The sequence below is a fragment of the Trachurus trachurus genome, assembly GCF_905171665.1.
Source record: "Trachurus trachurus genome assembly, chromosome: 23".
Classification (NCBI taxonomy): Eukaryota; Metazoa; Chordata; class Actinopteri; order Carangiformes; family Carangidae; genus Trachurus; species Trachurus trachurus.
Window position 1 is genome coordinate 9,162,042 of NC_139912.1, and position 27,341 is coordinate 9,189,382.

Genomic DNA, 27,341 nt, shown 5'->3' on the forward strand with positions numbered 1-27,341 from the left:
AGCTATCACAACAATAAAGGTGACAAATCCCATTACACATACACGTGGGAAGGGGCTTTTGTTATTCTTGATAATATGTTATTAGACTGTTAATGGGAAGGCTGCTCTTCATTCACTTTTCCTAATCAATGCTGTTGCACTTTTTGTTTGTGTAGCTTATTGTAAAGTCACTCTTAATAGCGAGTCTGCCAGATGCCCCTAAATTGCAATTTGCATACGAAATGAAATGCATCAACGATTTTCACCAACAAGGGACTCAAAGCATCTCTATTTGACGACAATTAATACAGAGTAACATGTAATGAAATGTTTCTTTGGAGCCTTTATAACAGAGGTTTCTCTCTCTCTCTCTCTCTGGGCATTTGGGGAGAATTTCAGTTTGCGCTTTATTTTATTACAACAGCATCGGTGAAAAGGTTGAGCCCCGAAGGGCTGGAAGAGTGAGCCGAGGACCAAAAGGTCCCCTTATCTCCGAGGCAGATGTGTACCCAGAAAGAATGAAAAACAAGAGTGAGTGATGTGAAGCAGGGGGAAAAGGTTACAGGGTTGAGCCTCATTTCAGCCAAAGAGACAAAACATTTCTTTCCAGCGACGCGGCCTTTGGATGTCTGCCTTTTTTTTCCTTTTTCCCACAACGCAACACTCTATCATCATTTCTGAAGTGTCACTTGGCAACCGGCCCCTGGTCGTACCCTTCCTAATGGGATCAGTGGTAAACTTGTCACCATGGCGATGAGTTGTGGGTGTACATATGCCCGCTCTCAACCTCAACTCCAAATATATTTTCTCAACCCTCTGCCTATATCTTTCACCCGCCCTCTGCCGCCAATCCCCTATGCTCAATTCAACGGCCATTACTCTTGCTGTCATCATCTGCTACTACATTACCCAGACTGCACCGGGCCATCAATCACACACTGTGCACACTCAAAATAGATTAATCATTCTGGCTGATGGAGCAATCAGTCTCTTGATGATTCCTCTCACTTGCACCACACTTTATTAAAGGCCTACAAACTAAAAAACCCTCGCTGCCCCGCCCCCCCCCTCCCATCAGCACTCAATTAGACTTCCATTACAAACTAATGGAGATCCAGTCAGTCTTCACTCTGCAGGTGGCCGGGCTTCGACTGACACTGATTTAACGTGACAGCCTGGTTAGCTGCAGATTTCACTCATAGGGCTGAAGGAAAGGCCGGGAGCTCTCTGATGGAGTCATAAAGAGCTGCTGCTACTGTAGTTCACTGCTGCTTTTCAGGGTCATAAAAACTCTGCTCCAAATTATTAACTCATCTGACAGCTCCGATTAAAAACGCAATGAATCATCTTCACATTAATTTTGTGACTTCAGCCTAAAAAAGCGAGACCGCTGGAAAAGCTGGTCGTCCCATCGAGTCACTTAACATCACTGATTTCTTAAATGTCGTGGAAATCAGGACCCTGGGTTGGAGTGGATAAACAAGACCCGATATCTCCACCTGGTACTCGTCTAGAAGGACATTTATATGTGTAACTGGGTTTGTAACAATCAGTTTTAATAATACTTTGAGTAATGCATGTTAGTCGATTGGTCAGTACAAATGGAAACATCTAAACTACTACTACTACTAATACTCGGTTGCCATTAAATTCTGATCAGACATCTACAGTATGTCATAGAGTACAGAGACTTGTAACAACAGAGGCTGGGGTCTTTTCTGTGGTTATGTCTTTTCTTTGCTATGATTAGTCAGTAATTGCGGTTTTGGCTAAATGTAAATATACTAAACATCCTATGTCATTCTTATGGTCACTTAGAGGGACAAAGAGCCTTAAAGGGATAGTTCAACATTTTGGCAAATTGGCCCAATGATATAATCCCTATAGTTTTAGCAGTAGGTTCGTTACCTTTAATTGTCGGTGCAAGCTATTTTTAGAACGGCGGAGCAGAGTCGCGAGCTGCTCAGAGCTACACTACGGAGGCTAATGGGATTTCTTTGTTCCCCTCATCAAACTCATCAAATACACAATCCAACAACTCCAAAACGCTCTCATGGACAAGTTGTGACCTGCACATTCACCACGATATGAAATAAAAACAGAACGTTACGAGACAGAGTTGTTTTCCAAGCAAATGCAGAGACTGGTTGCCGAGTTTGCAAATTTGTAGGTAAGAGATGTCTTTTTGCTTGACAGCACTGCTTTAAAAGAGACGCTAAGTGAGATGGAGCCTGCAGAAGTCAAGATTGATTTCCACTTTTATTATTTGTATACTACAGTACATAGTCTGTTTTATTAGTACTGCAGTTAAAGGAAATAATCTATGCTTTAAAAATAAGGTCAGTAGGTAGGAGAGATTCATCTGTGGACCTTCTGCACGTATACATGGATTTACAGTAACCAGGTCACTGCAGGACCAGATCTCCCCTGAGAGACCCAGTTTCATGTGTAAGCCCAATCACAGTGTGTGTTACCAGGAAATGGCTCCATGGCACGCAGCTGGAAGAGGGTGCAGTTCTTCAGAAAAAGAGGAAAAAAGAAAACTGGAGATAAAGCTTTCCAAGTGAAGGCAGTTCCTAGAAGTCAAAGTGTGTTGAAATGGAAACAGAAACAAGTGGAACCATTGTCTTTGCAAGAGGAAGTGACAAGGTTAATGGGAAATACAGTCCAGATTGGCAATAAAGCCTCAGCGTTATCATGCTGGATGAAAGAAATATGTGAAAGTGGGGCCACCAATCTTCTCAACCACGGTCCCAAGTGTTTACAGTAATTACCAAGATGTCATCATGAATTAACAATGAAATCAGAAGTTTTTAAAGTGCCACAGGTAGAGTAGCCTCATTAATAACATGAGGGAAGCTCAGTGAAAAGAAAATGCACTCAGGAAAGAGATTCCTCTGTAATGTCTACAGGGAGTGAGGGGAAAGATAGAATAATAGGAGCGAGAGAAAATGGATAAAAAGAAGGAAATGATTCAGTAAATGTGCCTGAAATTGTCTTCAAAAGAACAAGGAGACAGAGAATAGCCTGTACTTTCAATTAATTTCTCGCTCTGCCTTTTGTGCTCTTGCTATTTTTTCCCTGCCCTTTATCACTACTTCTACCTTTTATCTCATCTTCGTCACTTCTACGTCATCTCAAATTATTCCTGTTAGTCGAAATCTGTAGCTTCCACCCAAACAGCTTATAGGAAGAAACAGAAAGAGGGAAAGAGTGAGGCCAAAGCTGACAGGCGTAGCAAAAACCATCGGCTGGCATAAAGACAGAGGCAGAGAGAGAGGGAGGGAGAGAGAAAGGGAGGGAGAGGAAAACACAGGTAGATGAAAGGATGCAGGATTCAACTCAACACTTACTTTGGGGCTTGTGTCAGCGAATCCCAAGGAGGCGAGCACGAGACAGACAGACAGACAGAGCGGGAAAGAGGAAAATGAGTTGGAGCTGAGGAAGGGAAGCAGAGGAAGTGGGAGTGCAGGGCAGTTTAGAGCAGAGATTTCCTCACACACACAAAATAGGAAAAGACTCACAAAGTACAGGCAACAAGCTCTATTTCTGACAGAGAGGACGGCGATGGAACAGGACAGGAAAATGGCCAATTCAGCCGCATCGAAGTGAGCTGAAAACGAGCTGAAAATTTTAGCAATTCCCTCGCTCTCAAACCAGGACAGTGGCTGCAAGAAAAAAAATCCCTCACACTCCACACTCACAAATCCACAGTGAAGCCTGGGAGGACCCGAATGTGGAGTTGAAATTAATCCAGCAGCAGCGTGACAACAGGTTTTAGCTACCTGATCTTTTGACGGTATCCCCCAGCCGCTCCGTTCTTCTCAGCCCCGAAGAGGTCAGGAGGCTTTAAAAACTGTCAGAAGAGGCTTCACGCAACCGCGATATGAGCAGCAAGTCCCCTCCAACAAACAAACACACTCAGTCTTCATTCATTTCCCTCCCCTCTGCCCCTCCACCCTCCTTTCCCCTCTCTATCTTCTGGGGCAGAGATAGGACACAGAGAAACTTGTGTCTGAGCTGAACAGGAAGAGAGCCGACAAACAGAGGCCTCCTCTGGCCACTAATTAGCAGGTCGTACGCAGCGCTCCTCCAACTGCAGATGCCAGATTAAAAAGTTTTGAGTGTGTGTATGTGTGCGTGTGCAAGGGCAGCGCACGGCACCACACATGACGGAGGGATTGCACTGTATGTAATGGTGTGTGATTTTATCTGTGTAATAAGTTAACGCAGCGTGGTGTCCGTTTGATGCAGTTAACATGTGAGCTCATGTGAGAGCTTACTGCATGCGCCTGCTTCCTCCTCGATATGTGCGCATAACTGAGTCTGGTAAAGTTTTATACTCTGTGTGTGTGTGAGCTTGTGTGTGTGTGCATAGCTGATAACACAAATCGGAAGTGTTATTGCTCTGGTCACGTCCAAGGAACTTCTATTTTAATCGCATGACTCTCTCTCTTCCTCTGTCTCTTGTCTGTTTAGCTCCGTACTGTAAAAGTCACAACCCAGTCCATACACTGTACACCGAGTTCATAGGCCATCAGATATGAATAGAGGCTATAATTTGCTGGTATTTCCTCATGGAGGCTATTTGATTAGAGAGAAAAGGGGAGGAGGGCTGGACACCAGAGAGGACAATGGAGCCTCTCAGGGCCTCATTGAGGGGAGAGATGGAGGGAGGTGCAGTCATGAGGGGACAGTAGAGAGAAAGAGAGAGAGAGAGATATACTGAACAAGAAACAAGAGATGGACAAATCAAGAAAGAAAAGAAAATCAAAGGCCACACTCTTCAAGAATGATAGCAATCTCGTGGCATGTGCTAATTAGCCTGTTTTAGCCTTCAGGCTGGCAGCAGGGTGAAGAGTTTGCGGCCGGGCCATTTGGGCTGTGAGGCTATATTTAGGCATAGTGGTGGTGGTGTTATGTACTGATGCCAGTTTGCCCGGCACCTCAATGCTTTATTATTGTAGTTTGGAAGATTTGGTTAGTGATCACAGGTTTGTTTTCACACAGGTACAGATTCATGTAATCTGTCCTATCTCTCTATTACAACAAGTCTTCAGGATGCTGTGCACAGCTTCTATGCTGTTGGCTTTTGTTTGCCAGGAAATTGTTGAATTTAATCCTCCCCTAAAAGCACAAAGCATCATCTTTATATTTCTGTTTGTGTATTTAGTCGTCTTAAGTGTTTATTTTTGCTTAAGACAGAGCCGAGCTAACAGTTTCCTACACTTGATTGCAAGAAAGCAAATATGTGTTTCCCAAATTCCTTTAACTGTTAGAGAATGAAAAAGATAAAAAATAACAGTGGTTGAGAAAAAAAAGAGAGACAGAGAGAGAGAAAAAGAGATAGTGAGAGAGGTTCAGGCTGGTCATAGCAGGGACTGCCTTGCAGAATCCATGACTGGCTAATCCCACAGAAATCAGCTAGCTGAGCCACCCAGGGGACACCGACACCCTCCACATTCCCCCGTGATGGCTGCTGCATTGAGCAAAAGCTCAAACTGTGGCTTCCCTCGGCTCCACGCTTAATCCCACTGACACGGCAAACCAGCCGGAGCAGGAGGCTGCTGACGGAGAGTCGGCTGCTGTGTGACCAAACCTTTTACCGCGTTCAACTGGCTGTTTGAAGGAGATGTTGTTTGTATTTAATAAATACAATAAATCCTTTGACAAACAGGTTAAGATGACATGAGCGCTCTGAGACAATGAGGAAGCCTTTCACTCTCTGTCACATTAATGTCATGATGAGAAATTTTACTGCATCCAGTTCAAAATCCTTTTTTTTTTTAGCATTATACATTAATGGAGCTTATAACTATTATGTCTTATATCAATTCATAGTATACTGTATTGACTTGTACAATTTATACATCCTCTGTATGCATCCGTCGTCGTAAATTCCAAGCAACTACAGAATATTTATACTATGCAATTTATTTTTTATATTTTCACTTGTTTCCCTAAAAAGAATAGTAAAAAAATATATATAATACATTAAAATAAAATTGGACTCAGTGACTGACTCACCCATGAGTTTCCTTGTTCTTTGTGTACCTGGCAGAACATTTACTGGTGGCTCACGGTGCTAAAAATGACTTCCCATTTGTTACGTTTATGGGTACTCAGCTTTTTATATCTCAATCATGAAACAGGGAATAGTTTTAGAGGATGCTTACAAGTCCCATTGCATCCACATCAACCTTGAACACACACACCTTACTGACACAGCTATAGCACAGCATGACAGCGGATCTGCCCTTGTTTTTCACAGACTTTGTTTTGTGGATAGTTCATGGTGTGTTGGGGCTACAGGCTCTGTAACTGCAGTCTTAACCAATAAAAATCTACAGGACATTTCTATTGTATATTTTTTTAAGCAAATGAAATGAATACTGTACTTAAATATAATTATAACCCATATATAATAAAGCCCATTGTCGAAATTGCTTGCTTTTGTGCAACCATCAATCCAAATATATTCAATTGACTACAATATAAAATAAAATGATTGAAATTCTCATGAAAAGCTGGAAGTGTGAGTGTTGTGCATCTTTGTGTGAACAATGATTGAAATTAAACACTCAATGCCATTAACAAATAGTCAATGAACAATGATTCTGGCCTTACAGTAGTCACACAGTAGTACAGTTGGTATCTGGAAAAGTTGATTCGCTAGTTTTCTTTACAAAAACTGACTTTCCCTTTTAAAGGTACAGATGCAGGTTAAAACAGCTATTGAAACTATCATTTAAATATATCATGACCTTTTCACAGCCCAGGTCTTTACAATATAGAACTATTAAATATTATCTATAGCCAACAAAACTTTTACATAACTAGAAAACCTATAATGAAACCCAAACTATTTAATATATAGTGGAGTCCAAAGGTCTTAGACTTGTGAACCTCACTGTATAAAATCAAACACCTCACCCATTCTCCCACAGAGCACGTTCACTCCTTCATTTGCAGGCTTATAAAGCTCTCCACCAAATCCCTGCCCTCTCAGACACACCCGCTCTTTGATGTTGCTTAACATCTGCAAGAGCCCTCGTGGGTTTCTGATCTTAACCTGTGGCAGCACGACACGGACGCGCTCTCCCTCTGAACACCTTTAGACTGCCAGGGCTGAGACCATTAAAGGTCAGCAGCCTCTTACTGCAGAGAGGAAAACAGCAGGAGAAAGAGAGGAGACTAATAGGTAAGTCTGAGTGAGAGTGGGAGGAGAGAGAGAGAGAGAGAGAGAGAGAGAGAGAGAGAGAGAGAGAGAGAGAGAGAGGGAGGGAGGGAGAGAGGTGGTTGAACAACAAGGAGGAAGATGGAGAGGTGGTGAAATGAGGAGAAGCTCGGAGATTCAGTCAAGAAATGCTGACGTGTGCGAATCTGTGTGACGCACCTGTGTTGATTGTGACTGAGATTTGTCAATGGTGGACATCCCACGCCTGACATCTCATGAATTTCTGTGTTGCCTGGCAACCCTGTGTCGACCTCTCTCTTCGTCTGCATCTTTTTTCTTTCTTGCTTTTAGCTTTCTCCCTCTTTTCTTCTGCTCTTTTTCACTTTCATGGATTCCACAAGTGAAACCTTGACTTGAAAAACTTCTTTCTTTTTTTTTTTTTTAAAAGCCGACATCGCAGAGGAAACCTCCTCCTCCTCCACACGCAACTCAGCGTCAGTCGGTGTTCACATGGCAATGGTGGGAGGAAACCCGTGGCTGGTGACGGAAATTCGCAACATGGGGGAAGCTTCCTAATGCAGACATGAGCTGTATGGCCACACACACACGCATATATATATATAAACATGTGACATGCTAAATTCATTAGCTTGAAACAGAGAGCACCACTTTGGTTTTTCTGGATTATATAATAAAATCTACCGTCTCGATCGCGTGCGCTGTGTAACGTCATTAATAATCACATGCACCTGCTCAGCCATGTGCACACTCACACTGACACACACAAAACAAATACAGAAGTTTCGTCAGCCTGAGCTTTAACAAACACTACAGCTTGTTAAAGTGCCCAAGAAGTTTCAAAACTTAAAGACGCTATAATCAATATATCAATATTTTTTACAGTGACGAAGGGTTAGATCACTATTTGTTTGCGTGAAGCGGTGGATACAAAGATTTATCTGTCTGCAGCTACTGTACTGTCAGCTCCCCTGAGGTTGTCAGCATCTTTCACCTCATTGTTTTCATTTTACAATGAAACAATACAAATTCTGTATTTATGGAGGAACCTTAAGTCAAACCTGATGATTCTTCCCTCTCTCTGATTTAGTCACTGCAGTTCCTCGACTGAGAGTCTTGAGTGACAGCTGAACAAACTCGGCATTCAGACAATCGATACAAAGGTTAACACACTCCTCTGCAGAAATATAAAGTGAAAGAAAAAAAAGCCAGAGAGAGAGAAAGATGAACATAGGACAAAGAGTCAGTCGACAGATCTCTTGCGGGATGATGAGAAGAAAAGATGGACGTGAAGTGAACGACAGAAACGTTCCTCTTGGTCCATTCATCCTCAGAGAAGAGGCGTCTGTCTAAATGTATCACAATTACAGAAAACAAATTAGCATGGTGCTAACTTAATTATGTAATAACAATTTCTCTTTCCTCCCTCATTCTTTTCCTTCCTTCCTCATATCCTCTTCTATAAAACAAACACACACACACAAACCCACCCACACTAACTCAAGATGACACGCCAAATTCAGACACACATTTGTACGGAAACACACAAAACCTCCTGCCACCAACTACGCTGTATATACCAACAAGCTCACACAGGCATACTCAAACATTTAAAACACACAATTGTTTTTTTTTTTCTTCTATGCATCAACAACTTAGTATACACACAAACACACACACTCACACATCCAGGTGCAAACCTCTCCAGGCAGAGTGCCAGTCAGGCAGGCAGGCTGCCAGTATACAAGACAGAGGGTCTGTTGTGTAGTAAATGTCAGATGTCCTGCTGTTTGAGCCAACACGCATCTCGCCGTTAAAGAGTCGTCTGCAGACATTTAACCACACTTACATACACAGCACGGAGGGCTGGGAGGGGTGGCGGGGCAGGAAGGAAGAAGGAAAGATTGAGTATTGATGCTAGGAAGTAGGGCAGAGTTTGGATTCTGCTTGTTTTTCTAGGGATTTGGGCTAAAAATGCAACAGGAAACTTGACACATCTGGCAGTGAGACGTGAGAGGTGAGGATTTCTACTCACACAAATGAACTGGCCCACATCAGTGTCGAGACAACATGACATCAGGAAGCTACAAGGTCAGATTTACTGATCCAGGAAGTCTCTGCCACAAGGAGAAAGACATTTCTGCCTTTTGGTTAAAGGGGAACTGTGAAAGTCTGGTCGCTTTTCCGCTGTTTTGCTAACCCTCCTCCTGGCCATGTGCATTTGTTTACAACAAAGCCAGCGAGACATCAATCAATAGAGCGGTACATAACGTTATATATCATAAACAATGTTACAGCGTGTATATTTGTATAGTCTCATCTGTCATGAACGAGAGATTGCGGGTTATGGGGTGTGTTTGTGTTGCTAGGTGGACAGAGAGCCTCCATTCTCCCCGTAACAAGTTACAGGTCATTTATTAAACCAAAGCTGTTAAGTTATAAATGTAACATAGTTTAGATACAAATCCTGCATAGTTCCTCTTTAATTCATACATAATTTAGCTAATGTTCAATCCCTCTTTTGCATGGCTTTCTATTTGAGAATATTTGTATAGGAAACTATATGTCCACATACTGTAATAATATATGTGGGTCAGTTTAAATGCCCTTCATTCTCCTGTGTGGGTTAGTGGTTATAACATTGGCTCAGTCCCATTGATTTATTAAGAATAATATATTCTTTAATAACAGACAGACTTTAACCAATTTAAAGAACTTTATCACCGTTTTATTTCAAACATTTACTGTACATTAATGACTAATAAAGGCTGCAGAAATAGTTGTATTCTAAATGATAGAATGAAAAAACAACAGATGTAGGAGTGCCTGACATATTGCTATAGAAGCAGTGTGTAAGAGGACCTAAATCTATTCCTGTGGGTGGATAAATGAGCATACACACATTTTTCATTTGGACAAAGAAATCAAGTGAATGGAGCTCAGAGGAATGGGCCTGGGACACTCATGTTGCAGCCTAAATTTGATTTAGGTTCATAAAATGGGGAGATTGTATCCTTTTAAATGCAATTTGTGCTTGTAGGCAGCAAGCTCATAATATGGTTAAGGCTATACATTTTTGCACAGTTTATTGCCAGTTATTTTTGTTAACCCTTTTAATACTGTAAAGTAATCCACACCGTCGTCTCGTCTGCTACACTAGCTTTGTTTGAATCATTTGTATTTATTTCTCTAGTTTTAAATTACTTTGTAATTATTGGATAATGTGCATATACAAGACACAGCAACATCTACAGTCATATCGAGATGAAGACAGCCTGCACTCATACACCCGTTGTAATTAACTTGTCTATTTAAGCTGTCAAAAGCTCTGTCAGTGCTGCAGACGTGTAAGTGCTGCGAGGAATACAAAGTGCTCCCATGAATTGCTGAGATCAGAGATCAGATACCAGGTTTCATGTTCGTGCATGCAACTGTATCACATGGGTTTTCCTGACAGATCGATCGATCGATGCTGGTCCTGGTTCTCCATGAGATATGATGGTGGTCAAACCAGAGAGAGAGAGAGAGAGAGAGAGAGAGACAGATACTGAACAGATTCACAGTATGTAGAGCGGCCAGGAGAGCCAGTCTCTCTAGTGACGGCTCATTCGCTGCGTTCCCACGGTAACCAGCAAAAGTATTCACTCAGAACAATGGCAATATCACTAGCCTGTAATTTCAGTGTAGTGGATAAGTGTGTGCATGTATGTATGCTGCATTGCTCTCTACTCCATGTGATAAACTTACTGTGCATCCTGAACCTAGTTTGTTATTTTGCAGCTTAAATCCTTTACATACATTTTTTCCTCATCAGTGTTCACTCAGTACCCCATGATGCCAAAAGAAAGTTTCAGAAATAGTATTAAAAGGAAACAAAAAACTGAAATAATATAGTATTCTGACCCTTCAGTCAGTAATTGCAGCTCCTCTGGCAGCGCTTACAGCCTCAAGTCTTTTGGGTCTAACACAAGGAGCTTTGCACACCTGGATTTAGGGGATTTTCTGTCATTTCTCTCTGCAGATTGTCTCGTGCTCTGTCAGGTTGGATGGGGACCGTCAGGGGCCACTTCAGGTCTTTTCCAGGATGTTCGATTGGGTTCATGTCAAGGGATTTGGCTGGTGTTGCCTTTGCCTTGTGTCTCGGGTCATTATCCTTTTGAAAGCTGAACCTTCGGGCCGGTCTGAGGTCCTCAGCCCTCTGGACCCGCTTCTCATTAAGAATATCTCTGTGCTTTCCTCTCAGCTCTGACCAGTCTCTGCACCTCCACACAGCCCTCGTCTCAATACACTGTATATAGTCTGGTACTTGCCTATCTAAATTACATCCAATCAAGTGCATTTACCACAGCAGGACTCCAATCAGGGTGGACCTCAAAGATGATCAAGAGAAATCAATAGGCTTCTGAGACAGATTTCAAGTGTCAATTTGTCATCACAGGGTATCGAGTGTGGACTGATTAGGGAAAATTGAACACTAAAAGTACATTATAATGCATTAAAAATATTCTATATGATTTAAGTGATACTTGCCCAGCCACAATGGATTAATTCAGACTCTGTATGCATGTGTGTAAGTTCACTTTTGTACCTGTGAGAGGCTGGAGAAGCCGAGGTTGCGGCAGCCATTGCAAGGCGTCAGGGCCTCCCAGAATCCAGTGGAGCCACAGCTTCTGTCTGCCTCGTCTTCTTCCAGTGCTGGAGGAAGAGGCGGTGTCGGCCGCTGTGAGATAGATCAAATTCAGAAAACAAAAATCAATTCCCAGAACTCCATCATGACAATCGATCAACAGTGAGAAGGTCAAGGGTTAGAGGACACACAGTATCAGCCTGTGCTTTTATAATGAAGCAGCAAAGTCCAAAGTTTAGACTGAGAAGAGATTTAACAGGACCCACGGGGAACTGCGACCCAACACCAGGTAACTTTACAGAGATTTTTAGCAGATTTCAGCTCAACAATTTAAGAGTTAAATTTCTGTTTATTCTATTTTACATTATTCTTCTTTCTTCCCTCTTCTTCTCTATCGCTCTCACTCCTTACCTAGTTTATACTGATCCCCATCACTGATCTCTGTCACCCGCCGTTCCTCGTCCCCTGCACACCCACAAGAATAAACCGTTGCCCAAATCTGTGTTTTGTTTGGTTTTGTTTTGTCTCTCCAATTGCTCGCTTAGTGTGTTTGTTTGTAGTTTGTTGTTGCTGCCGTCTGTGTTTGTTGTTGTTTGGTTGATCACAATCACACACGTGTTGTTTTTCACTTACGCTGCACTATTAATAAAAATAAAAAAGAAGAAGAAAAGAAAAGTGAAAATGTGAGAAATCAACAGTCAAAAAAATTAATTAATAGAAAATCCCTGACCATTTAATACAGATAAATGTTAATAACTCCACATTATTACAGCTCTGAGGCCCACAGTGCAAAGGGTTAAACTGAGAGAAAAAAGGTGCAGAAACAGCAAAACAACTTGCACACACAGACACGCACACTGTGTCCTTTTCCTGGGGCACTTGGGCTCCCAGGGGGCAGGTGTGTGAATGAGCTCTGTGCCATGAATGTCAGGGGGCAGACACAGCCCACCTGATAGCTCAGCGACCCATGTGATGCAGCGGAGGACACAGGTCACAGCAGATTACATAGACAGAGCCGGTATCACTGCAGTGTCTGATATGTAGCAATAGGGGAGAGGAATAGAGACACCGTGGTGGCGAGGGAGCTGCCAGGGAGCCGAGGGAGGTCTAATGTAAAGAGGGAGAGGATTAAGGCAGGGAGGAATTCAGAGGACATGTTAAAGACAGGAGGACATGCTCAGAGAAAGGGCTTAGACAGGAGGGAAACTAAGATACGGAGCTGTGGAGATGTTTTAGAGAGAGAGGAAAGGACAGACAGGAAGAGCAAGAGAGCAGCAGAGAAGCTGGAGATAGAGGCACAAAATGAGGCTGAAAGCAAAAGGTCACCAATTGTTCCAGATTGCAAAGGGGCATCTGCCACACTGGAATATTGATCGATGTAAAACGGACTGCAGTCTTCACGTACACATCACATGCTGCACAGTATGCATGAACAATAGATACATACATCGGTTTATTGCAGTCAAAATCAGACATCAGCCTTTGTTCAATAGAAAGAACACTTTATTAATTATTCATGGTTGAGACCCGCATAACTGATCAATATTACATTAGCCGTCTATGGGGAAACCCTTAAAGGGATGGATTACCTCTTTGGGAATATGTTTTCCTTAACTACATTATGATACTGTTTTATGACTTGTGCGCCTTCTCAGGGCTTGTTAACAAGTTGGATTCTTCAATTTGAGGTAGGAGACCGAAAATTTGATCAGTTCTGTAACCTGAAGAGACATAACTGCAATCTGAAGCTTGTTATCTCAGATTTAACTGATTTTGGCAGAAAAATACCTTTATTTTTAAAGCAAATCCATTTAAACTTATCTTTAGTCGGTTTAATGCCCCCAGACATTTAGAGGCTTTGCTGCTGCCAGAGGATGAACCACATCCTGAAGGTTTACATTTCTTTTTATAAAGCATGAAATATCTTGACAAGAGTTAAACAGAATTTTAGTTTGGTGCAAATTAGCACATAAGTGATATATATGCATATACATAAGTGATACCTGTTTACCTTGTCCCTGTTAGCATACAGCCCAGACTAAAGTTATGTCTAATTATCACATCTGAGAACAGCTGCAGTTCTTCAGCTAACTTCATTTTTGTTTCATGTGTTAACATTTGAAACAACAAACATACACAATAAAATTCAATTTCACTGAAAATAATGAGTTCTACATGAATCTGGAAATTGGTTTTTCAGTCCAAATGCGGCATCAGGGACTTTTAACACTGCAGTTACAGTTTGAATTCAATGGAAACTGAATGTTTCCAAGCTGGTTCCCACAATATTAACAGATAAGCAAATATGACAAACATTCACTGCTTCCACATTCTCCACCTTCCTCTTTTATGTGTTGCTATAAACAAATGTCCTCGGGACAGGGACTGTTTGTCAAACAGAACAAGCTCATGGTGTTCTGGGAAATTTCACTGTGTATTTCCTGACATTTTTCAGACAAAAACAAGTGCTAAATTACATTAAAAGCAAACCAACACATTAATTGATAATGAAAATAATCTTTGGAGAATGATTAGGCTACATTCAATTTCATGTAACAATAGAAATCGTCACCAGTGTCAGTAAAGCAGGAGCATTGGCATTCAGAAACACACTCATTCATCAGTACACATATGGTATTCACTGATTTGAATACGGGACACGCACATAAACATGCATTTCCATTAATGCTTAGTTTACACACAGTGGGCACCAAGGTGATGTGAGAAGCCTGCCTGTGTGCCTCTGTGAGTGTGTGCTGTCCCGGGTTTTTAGCATGTTTTATTCATGTGTAATAGACACATTGAATCACAGACTAATGGCTCCGGCCACATGCACAGACACTGTGAATGTCAGTAATAGAATACAAATTGGTACTTACAAGACAGAGAGAGGGACACAAGATGGATTGAGATAATTACACCTTAAGCGAGCAAAGGTAGGTGTGTGTGTGCACAACATACACACACACACACACACACACACAACATAGCTCAGCTCGCTTTCATATTGAGCTTATTATAGAAATGGAAAAGATAATGAGCTATTGATCAGTGTCACAATATTGTTCGGTGAGGTATTTGTGATTGTGCAGTGCCGCTGGCGAGCGAGGGGGAGAGAAATGGAAGGGAAAACAGAAACAGACATGGCGAAACAAGCCAGCGACGAGCGCGCTAAATCGCATTTTTCTTTGGATGCTTGTATGTATGTATGTGTGTGTGTGTGTGTGTGTCTGAGCATGTGTGGTCTAAAGGCTCAGGTGGGAGGTCAGTGTGATAGATGACCTCTGTGTGCTGTGAAGCATCTGACTTCCTGCACGGTGGGGGAAAAAAAGCCCAGAGCCTCGGAGTCGCACGCTGTGCTGGCTGTGATTCTCTGGTCGGCTAATACTGATAAAAGTCGCCTATTTCTAACAAGATGGACTTCAAAAAATACATCCTGATCACTTCCTCCCTCTCTCTCTCTCTTTCTCTCTTTCTGTGTGATTGAGGGAGAAGAGAGAGTCAGCGTGTGATCAAGTGAAGCAGACACCACTAACTGTATTTCAAAGAGAGGTAGAAACAAGGTCAAGAAAAAAACATATCTGCAGGCTGCGAAGGGCTGAGCACAAATAATAATTATAATTCTAAACATATCCTCGCACACAACACTCAGCAGCCGTTGTGCTCCAGCAACATCACGAGAATACTGAATTGGACAAGTCGGCACAGTGGCATCGGTCTGTCTGACACTGCCCTCTGTTGTCAACATGAATAAAGTACAAGCATTTTAAAGGCAAAGACTCTTCCCCCACACACATGCAGTACTGTAACTAATTTGGACTCACTGTAATGAGATAACTTGCGTATAAATAATGAATGTATTAAAAAGATGCTGATGTTTATATTCTGAGGAGAGAAACAGCTAAAAACCTGCTTACAAGCAACTCACATAGAACAAACAGATTATTTGTGTTCGTCTAAGGTTTTTTTTTTTTTGTGCAGCTACTAAATTAACAAAGTTTGAACTAAAGTTAAAACTTTATTGTCTTTATAGTCCAATAATCTCTCTATATAAATGTTGATATGAAACAGTTTCCTTGGATCTTCGGATTGCTGCTTGTTTCCTCAAATCAATGGTCTGCAATGCAAAGGATGTATACTGTTATGTTATATAACAGAGAAATAAATCAGAAAATGTTTTGCATATGAGAAGCTGGATGAGTAAATTTGATTTTAAAGTTCCCAAAGTTTTAATTAAATTTTTTTTATTTGATTGATGACCTCAGTGGATCATTTTTTCTCAACCACTCATTTTGGCACATCTTCAAACAACTGTGCTGAGTTTAGAGAGGTGAGATGTTGTTGTTGGGTTTATTTTGTTATTTGGCATACATTTTAAAGAGACACATATTTGACCAGAAACTGGAGGGTTAGGAGGGTGCAATGTTGGGGAGGGATGGGTCTCTTTCAACAAACAAACCAAAAAAAATAAGCATTATTTTATGTCTTTTACTTGAATGTTGATGCTCAATAAAACATATTGTGGAAAAAAAATAAAATTGAAAATATGTCTCGCTGAGGAGCCTCCAAAGACATTCCTCAAGAAAATCAAACATCAAACACTCTCTAACGCCCCAGCCAACTTTCTAACTTGCTGCCGTACTGTACCTTGCTGCCTCGAGTCAGGGTGCCATTGGGTCGATCTGGGCGCTCCTCGTCAGAGAGGCGCCCGCTACCAAAGCTGTCCATGGAGTGGGAGGAGATGGTGTGGCAGAGCTCCTCGAAGGAGTAGTCCCTGTCCCGGCACTTTTTGATCTCGTGGAGCAGTTTGGACAGCTCACTTGTCACAGCATCATCTGTGGTAGAGAGAAGAACAAAGAAGGATGATACAGTATATAAACCTTCTATAGTTCCTTGCAGCATCAGTTTTATGAATGAAGCCAGTTCCTATTACTGCTAAAATAAAAACAATTAACATAAACTTACACAACTACCCCACTTTGATTTCTAAACTAACAAAACACACTGTACAGTTCAAAGAGGATTAAAACACATTAGATTCCTCTATCCTATTCCCCTGATTTAATGCTACAATCAACCTTAGGCAGAAAGCAGTGACAGAACTAATGGCTGCAAAACACACTTCCCCCGTCTCCCCCTCTGCATCACTAATGCATTCAAAGTCGCATCCAGGCGCAGTCTGAGGAGCAAACTGTGCTAATCACTTTCTCTCGTCTCCCTCCAAGTCTCCAAGGTAATCAAGGTAATTATGGTATCTGCTGACAGTCAATGGGAGTGGAGATCAGATCCGCTTGTTGCAATGCCGCGTTCGAAACACAGATGGCAGCGCTGGACAGAGGGAAATGCTACGGCTGTTTTGGAAAAGGCAGTGATGGTTTTTCTCCACTGAAGGAGCTGCTCGCCATGACTGCATTTATATTGCAATGTTTTTATCCGTGTTGCAAGAAAAGGAAAGAGCTTAAATCAGGTTTTGAGGTTTTATTTTTTTAAGAAGACACAAAAATGCACAAACATCAACCTGAAATATATTCTGCTTGAAAGATAACGTCCTCCTCTAAGGCTGCCGGGTTTAGCTTTACTTACTTATGTGGATTAATTTTTGATGCTGATTCTTTCCGAGATGTTGAGGAATTTTTTAAAGCGTATTCTGAACCTCATGCAAAATGTATTTTTTTCCCCCTGTAGAGGTTGTTATTTCACATCTCCTGCTGCTTTCTGTCCCAAAATCTCATTTGCACCTCTTCCTCCTTTTTTTTTGATTGGAGCCTCTCTGGTCAGAACACGACCTTAAATCTTCAGTGTTGAGCCATTTGATTGCATTGTGTCTATGTGTGAGTGTGAGTGTGTGTGTGTAAGTGTGTGTGTGTGTACTCACTCTTATGTCTGAGGGAGGGGGAAGCAGAAGGCGAGGGGACAGAGGTTCGAGGTGCTGGGATGGGACACTTGCGAACAGGCTCGTCCACGATGCTCCTCCTCTCCATCTCATCCATCATGTACTCTACAGAGACACGGAGACACGGGGGAGACGAGGATGGGGTGAGATGTGATGAAAGATGAGGAAGAGCAGTCGGAAATGTGTTGGGAAAACAGGAAGAAAGTGGAGAGAGAGAGCCACAGGCCAGAAGAAAGAAAAGTTTGGAAGGAAATGGTGGCAATGAGAGGAGGGGGAGGGGGAGGGGGAGGAGGAAGGGGAGGGGGAGAGAAGGAAAAAGCATTTCAGAGGCATTTTACTGGATCAATATAATAGCACAACCATCAGCATGGTGAACAGATTGCTCTGCATTCAATTCCCACTTTTCAACGCAACACAAATTCATTTCACAGCTTCTGCTAATAGAGCACTCTGCTGTTCATAAAGGCAAAGGAGGAGAACCATGTAGGAAAAGAAAGAAAGAGAGAGAGGGAGGAGGAAGGGGAGGGAGGAAGAGAGAAACAAGGTCTGGGTCTGGGTGGGAGTGAGGTGGGGTGGGGGGCACCAAGATTGGCTAATAAACCTGCTTAAGTAAGACATTAGGAGCTGAAAACACAAACACACTGCTGCTTACACAGTGAAATCGATGTAACAGTCCCTGCAGACTTAATGAGGACCCTGTTAATTAGTGGTGTGCACATAAATAGTTAGATAAATACAATAACTTTTTATTTACATAAAATAAAAAAGAAAATATCATTTAAATGCATTTCCACAATACAGCAGCTTCCTCAGAGTCTGAGCACACAAAGAAAAGGAAAAGGCCTAAAGCCTTCTTAATGGTAATTTCTCAAAAACAAAACATAAATCTTGACATTGTGCTTTAAAATAAAACAAATCACTGTCTCTGTATGTGAACAACATCATCAAACTTGATTGAATTAGGGAAGTGAGTGTATTTCTACCACTATGTATCCAGGTATTCAGCTGAGTAATTATGATACACATTTGCATACACTTACACCGAGTATGGGAATGATGTGTATCAAGACTCGAAGAGGAAGGATTAGAGCGACGGCACTTAGACACCAATCAGACTGTGCTCCGTTTATGAAGAGTCTGCTGATGTCTGAGTATTACAGCTTTAAACTGCTGCACAGCTCTGTGGTAACGTAACCAGTTGCTGCTGCTGCTGCTGGGCAGTAAAAAGTTGAACTCTTAATGAATTCTAACAGTGGGATGAATCATTCGCCGTAAATCAAATGAGAATCTATTCATAACGAGGTGCCTGTGGCAGCCACAGAGCCCCTCGGCTGGTACAATTGAGTAAATGACAGGTCTTTTGCTCCTTGTGTGTGTGTGTGTGTGTGTTGTGTGTGTGTGCGCACGCGTGTATGTGTGTGACTGTGTGTGTGGGTTTGTCCTTTTCCATCTCCCCTCCAACAGGAAATGGCATGCAGCTGATCTTTTCACCAAGTCACAGCTGTGTCCTTTTTCTCCCCCTGCCTCTCTCATCCTCTTTTTCTATCTGTCTCTCATACAGACACACACACACACTTTCAGTCCCCTGTCTATACTGAAGTCCAAATCTCTGTTTCCAGCTCTGGTTTACTGAGATGAGACTTTGATGACTGCTGTCCCTGGCCAATTATCTACTATCACAGGGTTTATGACATTTAAAAAAAAACATTAAAAAAGCTATTTAAGTCATTAAAGATGTTTTCAGTGATTCTGAATGTCTTAAAGTCCTTTAAGTTACATAAGTACAGCGCTGACTGAATATTTTTCAGTATAAGATTTAATTTGCACAGCACAGGATCTGAGCAGCAGAATCAAAATGAAACTATAAGTTCAAGTGACATTGCAATTAAACATGGTGTGCATACATTAAGAGGGGTTTTCCTCTTTCTCTCTTTTTTACTAAAGCATACCAGATGCTTTCAGCGCTAAACATGAAACAGGAAACCGGAATCACCACCATTACGATAACGGCGAAATTCCTCTGCCTGTTGCATCACTGGGTTTTCCCTGGTTTCACAGCTTCAGCTTCATGTCTGTTATTTTTCTAGTTGTGGCTAATTTGTTACAGTAACTGTTACGGCCACAGTCAATGCCATGTAGGATGTGTGGTCCCCTGTGCATGATTGCTTCCAGCTGCTGGAAGAGAGTTTGCCCATCCCCACACTTCCCGCTTGCTTCCTGTCATCCCGAGCCGAGGATCCTGATCGGAGCAGTTTGGCAACGTCTGACAGTCAATCGCGCAGCTGGGATTCTCAGCCCGCCAACGTGCCGCTTGTTATTGTTTCAGACTGGAAGATATTACGCATAACTTGCTAAAGTAGTACAGGGCTACATGGGAACTGGGGCAGGAGTAGTCTCAGTTGCTGAATGTACACATTCAAAATTCCCTCGGTGAGAGATGCTAAGAGCAGGGTTGCTGTCCAGACCGTTCCTTTGGTTTTTTCGTAAGTGTGGCAAAGCCGTCTCTCCCTCCATTTACGTCTGCCTTTATCTCATGCTCCTTAAATCATCTGTAACTATGTGCCTTACACACACCCACAGATTACACAAGGACAGATAGTGAAGGGCTCCAAGCCACAGATTACAGCGTTCACGCTGAGCCTCATAATCACATCAGGACAACACTCTCTTTAAAAGGTACCATGCGGAGAATATTTAGGTCCCCGGGGACTGAAGAGCCGTCTCACACTAACAATCACTGGTCACCCACAAAACACACTGCTGTAAACATGGCAGGTGAAAAACTAAGATGAGGAAAACTGAGGGAAGAAAACAAAAATGTCAAAATAATACTTATTTCCTAAATTGGTATGTGGTGAGAGCCTGTTTTTATAAAATTATGACCATACTGGCAACATTTTTGACTGTTTTCATTAATCTTAGCAGCTGTGCTTTTTTTAAACTTTTTTTTTTATTATTCAAATTTCAGCATCGGAAAATTTAGGATTGCTGTCTTTTCCTGTCATAATTTCTCAGTAAAGTAGGAAAAAAACTTTTAGCTTCTGTGATAAAAAAAAACTAAAAAAACAATCAGTCAGCTCCAGCCCTGTTTAAAAGCACAACCATATGTTCGTCCTTCATAAGATACCGTGGCATTTTCCCATCAATGTTGATTTTGCAGCTCTTTTGAACCCGCTTTTCAAATTCATACAATTCACATACATCCATACAATGCACCAGTCTGCCATCTAATAATAACCCTACTGTATGCTGGATAAATATCACAACTACTGCACAACTACAGTCTGTATAATGCAACCTAGTTAATCCATATTTGAATAGACTGTGTTTTTAATTGGATGTAAATACGCTGCTGTACACCACTCATAAACCATGGTTATAAACTTTAAGCTGACATTTAAAATTACATGGGGCGTGATTTGAATGTATTAATTATATACTAGTACTACTGTATATTATGGGTGTGTTAAGGAAAGAAAGCAAACTGCATTGTGTCTAAACAATTCAAAGCACAGAACATGCAAATCATCTGATCTCAAAGCAATCTATTCATCTGTAACATAGTCCAGGAGATAATTGATTTGGACTCAGCTCAGCTGATAAGACAATGGCAAGGCAGATTTGACACAACCCTGCATTGTGCGTATCAACAGAGCTTGAGATGTGTAACTATGAACTCTCCCAACTTTAGCAAGTAAACACATTCAACAGCTTCCATTGTTTCCCATTGAAAGAAATAAACTTCCCGAAAAACAGCATTTCTCGACAGGATCACATCCGCTCAACGCAACAACATCCGAAAATGAAGACGGCCAGCCAGCAACGCACACGAGTACTGTACAGCCTGTAAACTGTGCATCAACATGGCTGCGAGATTCATTCTCAAGGTCACTCTGAAAGGTTTGCAACACCCAATCGTCAACAACTGAGTCTATGTAATAATATAGAATATCTGTACATTGGGTCGAACTACATTTACTCTGCTCCTAAGTTCTGCAATGGCCCAATTTCTCCAGTGAAATTCAGCTAAATCTAAAAGTAACTATGTGCACGTGTTTGTGTGTGTGTATGAATGTGTGTGTGAGTGTGTGCATCTTACCTTGGATAAGAGCAGTGATCTGCTGGGATTTCGGCGCAGGATGTTCCCTCAAAATCTCCAGAGCTGTTCTCCCCTGACTATCTCTCAGATTGGTCTCAATCCCTGAAACATACACACACATACACACATTTACACAGGGTAAAGGTATCATCACAACACCACCACAAACACATGAACTACACACATGGAAACACACACACACACACATTTCAACACGAGACAAGAGCTGTTGACACACCTGTTCAGTTGCAGAACGAGCTGCCAGTTCCCAGAGGATGAGCATGATTTTATGAATAAGTGACAGCTTACATGCTTTTCATTTAGTTTGAGGGGGACAGAGGATTAACACACTCGCTCTCATACTTGATGTTAATTTACAATCCCAGACAGTGACACATTCAAGAATGCACGAAACATGGAGACAGACAAAGATGAGACTCACACACACACAAACTCAGAAACCGCACTCTGACACAGATACACACTTTGACTCATGGAGAATCACAAACTCACAAACAAGCTGAATAGATACAATGAGAATTTTTGAAGTCAGTGTTTACTATTCAGAGGTTTTCCTGCACTGCAGTGCATTTAGAAAGTGTTGAGTGTTCAGTTTTTTCACCTTTTATGTTGCAGCTGGGTTCTGTTTTTAATCTTAATGCTGAGTTAAACTAACTCTCTGCTGGTTCAAGTTTCATTTTTAGAGATTTGGGTTACAACAGTACAGTTTCCAAAGTCAAGATTTATGCTTACTTAATGCATTAATTAAAATAACTAAAGAAAAAAAAAGATACAGGTTCTCATGACTAAATTTAAAACATGACATGGAGATATTTTTGGCGCACTGAATGTTTATTTCAGCATCCTCTTTGACCACTTCCCTCTGCGGTCCAGTCCATGATCTACAATAAAAGGCAGGCTTGCCCTTCTGCATGCCTACAATAACCCCCCTCCTCCCCCTCCTCATTATGCACAGATACACACAGTCTCGTGGGTTAAAGTTCAGGCCAACACAAGACTGTGTTGCTCCAGGAAGTTAATAAAATCAAGGCCAAAAGAACATGGCCACCCAGAGGAAGTCCTGCAGGAAACAGGAAGTGCTGAAGGAAAGTGGGTGGAGGGTCGTGGCAGCATCAAAGGACAACAGCGCCAGATTTGAGTGGAGGGAGTTTACATTAATAAAATGTATATTATCCCTACTTTCTTTTTTGTCGTCATTTGCTAAAAGACATTTCTGCCGATCAGGAACTCTTTGAGTATTGATTGAGTACCGCTGCTGCATTAGTAGATGGGTCAATTGTTCCCATAAAGGGATTCAATGGTCAGCAACAATACTCAAGATAAGCTGTGGCATTCAAACCGTGATTGATTCGTATTAAGGGGCCCAAAGTGTGCCAAGTAAACATTCCTCGTACCATTACACCACCATCAGCAGCCTGGACTGTTGGCACAAGGCAGGTTGGGAATGATCATGGATTCATGCTGTTAAAGTCCAATTCTGCCACTACCATCTGCCGCCTCAGCAGAAATCCAGATCCATAAGACCAGACTTTGTTTTTCCCAGTCTTAAATTGTCTAGTTTTTGTGCGGCAGTGCCCACTGTGGACTCATTATTTCCACAGAGAGGAGTGGAGCCTGACATGGTCCATCCAGCTCAAGCTTCCACGTGGTCTGCCATGCTTTTCTCCTTAACTCCGTTGTAAAGAGTGATTATCTGAGTTCCTGTAGCTGCTCTGCTGGTACCAACCAGTCTGACCGTTCTCCTCTGACCCCTCTAGTCAACAAGGCCTTTCTGTCCACAGAGCCGCCAGCGAGTGGACGTTTTATTGTTTTTGGCTCCATCTCCATTCTGAATAAACTCTAGAAACAGAGTGAAAATTTGCAGGAGGAAATCTGATGTGTGGTGTCAACATTAACTGAGGCTCTTGACCTGTACTTGCACCTGCACCTGCACGATTTCATGTGTTGACACCAGATAAATATCAAGCTGATTGGACTAAAGGGGGGGAAAAAATGGCCAAAAACAATAATAAAACTAAAAGTCCAGGATTTTCTAACAGTGTCAAAGAATGTACTGTAGCAGACAGATGTAGTTCACCTGAGGGCATTTTCAACCCACAACCCCTTAAAAAAAAAAGCATGTTGAGCTTCTAGCCGCAGGTTAAAATAGGAAGGGGAAACAAGACAACACACACACACACACACACACAAGTTTTTGAGAGTTTTTGTTTTGCTGGGATACATTTATAGACCTACCTGAGTCGAGCAGGAGGCGAACTACATCCATCTTTCCAAATAAAGCCGCCTCGTGGAGGGCACTGCCATTCTCTGTCTGAGAGAGAGAGAGAGTGCGTGTTAATATTCAATCATTTCAACAACAGAAAACGTACAAAAATAGACATCAGACAGAAACCCACACGGACCGGGAGCAGGGATGGGAATTAAAGGGGAGAAGAAGACAACATTTCTATTTAAACTCAAGAGTTTCAGAAAGCAGGAAGCACAAGGTCACAACGATTCAAACCATTACACATCCCAGTTTCTCCTCACTGGCCAGTTGTCAGCCTCCAGCGTTACCAATCATTGGGGATAATACAGATATGATGCAACGCATTGAAACTACAAAAGGGGGTAGGGGGCTCTGCTAAGTGGCTCATCTTGGATCAGCAGTGATGAAAGAGACAATTACTGTGACAAGGCCCCACTTTTAACAGAGCCACACTCAGGAGCCACAGGTGGAGGCGGTGATTTTATATCTTTTTGTGTCCTCAGGGTGGAGATTGTTTTATATCTCTGCAGCATCTTCTACATACATTTAATGGCATCATAAGTTTTTGGTTGTAAAAAGAACAGATGTCAATGCAGCAGTGTGATTTGCCTCTGCATGTCTTTTTATTTTAACTACTAACTAGAACCTGAAGCTGCATTCACGCAGCCATGGTAAAAAAGAAAGAAAAAAGAAAAAGAAAAACACACACATGCAGCAACATAAATAATATGCTGAAACAGTTGTATCCTTCACAGATGAAAATCTGTACTGACCCCAAAACTCCCAGGCTTTAATGAAGACAAATTATTTGGACGACAGCCAGATCTGCCGTTACACACATGGCTGGGAAAATCAAGTCAACACAACACACTGACTGCACCAGATCAACACCTACTGCAGGGGAACTTACTTTGGTCGTCCTGTTTCCTCTACAACAAAAGTGTCATCGCCACAGCGAAGGGGGCTGATGGCGATACGCCGCATGCAGCTACGCCCTTGAACGGTCAAAGGTCAATGGTCCGGTTAGTTGAAGAGTTTATTTCAGGTGTAAATCCAAGGTTTAAAAAAATAAAGCGACTGCGAGTGGTCGCATTTGCAGCATAAATGACCGTATAGAGCCGTGGATGTGCAGCCTGTGGAGCCAATCTTTACCCACATGCACACAAGTCAGAGGAGGTGGGAGCGCAGGAAATGAGCCACCCCCTTTTCCTCACACACACACACACACACACACTTAGACACACACACATACACACACTGTTGCCCTCTTCACCTTCCCTCTCTATACCACTTCCCGTCCTTTTTCCCATGGCGGTTATGGGGTGATGTCACAAGGAAACGAGGAAGGCGATTCTCACTCTCTAAGAGTTTCCGGGAATTGAAAGGCAGATGACTTTCTGTTTCAGAGCTGCTGGCTGAAACGTTCTTGATGATGGGATGGGATGTAATTCATCATCAAGTCCACATCTAAAAGGCCCTTTCTGGTGTGTTTACGTGTGTGTTTATACTTTTTTGACTTGTGCTGGCTGGCTACCTGCCCATCTACCAACAGCGTCCTCCATAGGGATTTCCCCTCAGTGAGGAAAGGAAAAAGAGAGATTCATAGAGAGAGAGTGACTGTACCGTTTCTATAAATTATTCATTCACACTCAGACAGACCTATATGGCTTGACTCCAATTACTGACCTGTACTATCGTTCTCACTCTCTCTCACACACACATACACACACACGTACATACACACAACTGCTTTCAACTAGTGACAATTTACAAGGTGGCCATCTGCGAGCCGCCCACACCATCCACTCTGTACGTTCAGCTGTACAACTCTGATGCCGTGGCCTTGCAGAAAATATTATACAAAGAGGAAGCGAAGGAGGGAAAATACAAGAGGAGAGGACAGAGAGAGGGAGGTGGGAAAACAAGGACAAATCTAAGAACAAGACAGAAAGCAGGTGCCCCAGGTGTGTTGATCAACTGAAATATGACAAGAGAGAGTTAAGTCTTTTTATATGACACATTATATGCTGTAACAAGTTAGTGATGTAGTCGTAACACTGCTAGATCATTAACCAAAGAGCAGTGGATCAACTCGTCCTCTTGACTGTCAGGACAATGTTGTTTCAGGATGTAGAACATGATAAATGACCTCGCATCATATATTTCGGGACAGACCGAAAATAGCTGCACCTGAATAAAGTCACACTATTCCACTTTTTATCAGAATCATCCTGTCAAGTCGAGTAGCATTGTAATTTATCACAGACAACAACCTGGCACACATGGACTTATGAGACTATTGTAGTTTTGGACCAAGCCTTTTTTCTTCAGGGAAATCCTTATCTATATTTTACCTACAGTATATTGCAGCTGATGTTATACAGCTGTTTGTTCACTGTGCACATGGGGGTGTTTGAAGTTGTCATTTAAAGGTCCATTGTGTAAAATCGGGGGGAAACCGTGACATCTAGCATTCAGATTCTAGTATGCAGCGCTCGCTCGTGCTCGCTGCGCCCGTTGGCAAAGTGACAGTGGCCTCCGAGGACAAAAAAACTTGTATTCCACGACTAGGAGTATTTCAGGAGCATGGAGCGATGAGATGAAGATCTAAACCATTTTACGATATGTCTGCTGTTTCCCTCCTCCTTCTTTCCTTCCGCCTTCTTCTTCGTTGGTTTACTTATGAACGCGAAACTTGCAAAACGTGCTCTCAACCTGGCTGGATTTTCTGTTTGGGCTGCCGTACAAACAAAAATGGCGGCACAAGATGGCAACACTCTCTAAAGCAAGACCCCTGCTATATGTAGAATAATTATAAGGCTACGAAAACCAAACAAATTCTGTCTTATAGTGATTATTTACTAGTACAAATATATTCATCAGATTTTGCCAATAAACCTTGCCAAATATTACACACTGGAACTTTAGAGGTTTTATCTTGTTACCTGAAACCAGAATATGATCAGCGCATGTATTACACATGACTGAAAGTGGATCATTACTGAGTTAGTAGTGTGTGCTAATTTAATTACTTGAATTAAATGAATGAATGGATTAAATGACGATACTACTGTATTCTAACACAAACGGCTGCTCACTAAACTCAAATTGACCAGACAGTTTATCCCACCAAGAGTGCAGCTCCTTCACCAGGTGTTTCTGTCAAATCATCATGTTACTGTGTCTTTGTTACCGTGTCAGTATTAGAGATAACACAGGAAAAGAGAAAGATGGTCTGGTATCTCTTAGCCACAAAGAGACAGGGCAAAAAAAAAAAAA

The 27,341-nt window shown here is 42.0% G+C and overlaps 1 protein-coding gene across 3 annotated transcripts in view; it reads right to left on the minus strand.

Moving 5' to 3' along the window:
- anks1b (ankyrin repeat and sterile alpha motif domain containing 1B) overlaps positions 1-27,341 on the minus strand; it is a 232,954-nt gene that overhangs the window by 121,795 nt on the left and 83,818 nt on the right. For 2 of the 3 annotated variants that reach the window (XM_083999607.1, XM_083999606.1), the window contains exons 6-10: positions 24,050-24,125; positions 21,794-21,895; positions 17,677-17,799; positions 16,449-16,636; positions 11,763-11,894 (exon numbers count right to left, since the gene is read on the minus strand). In XM_083999607.1, the coding sequence (XP_083855733.1) occupies positions 11,763-11,894; positions 16,449-16,636; positions 17,677-17,799; positions 21,794-21,895; positions 24,050-24,125 (621 nt within the window). Of the gene's footprint in view, positions 1-11,762; positions 11,895-16,448; positions 16,637-17,676; positions 17,800-21,793; positions 21,896-24,049; positions 24,126-24,972; positions 25,178-27,341 lie in introns of those variants that run through there. The other variant, XM_083999608.1, reaches the window with a different exon arrangement.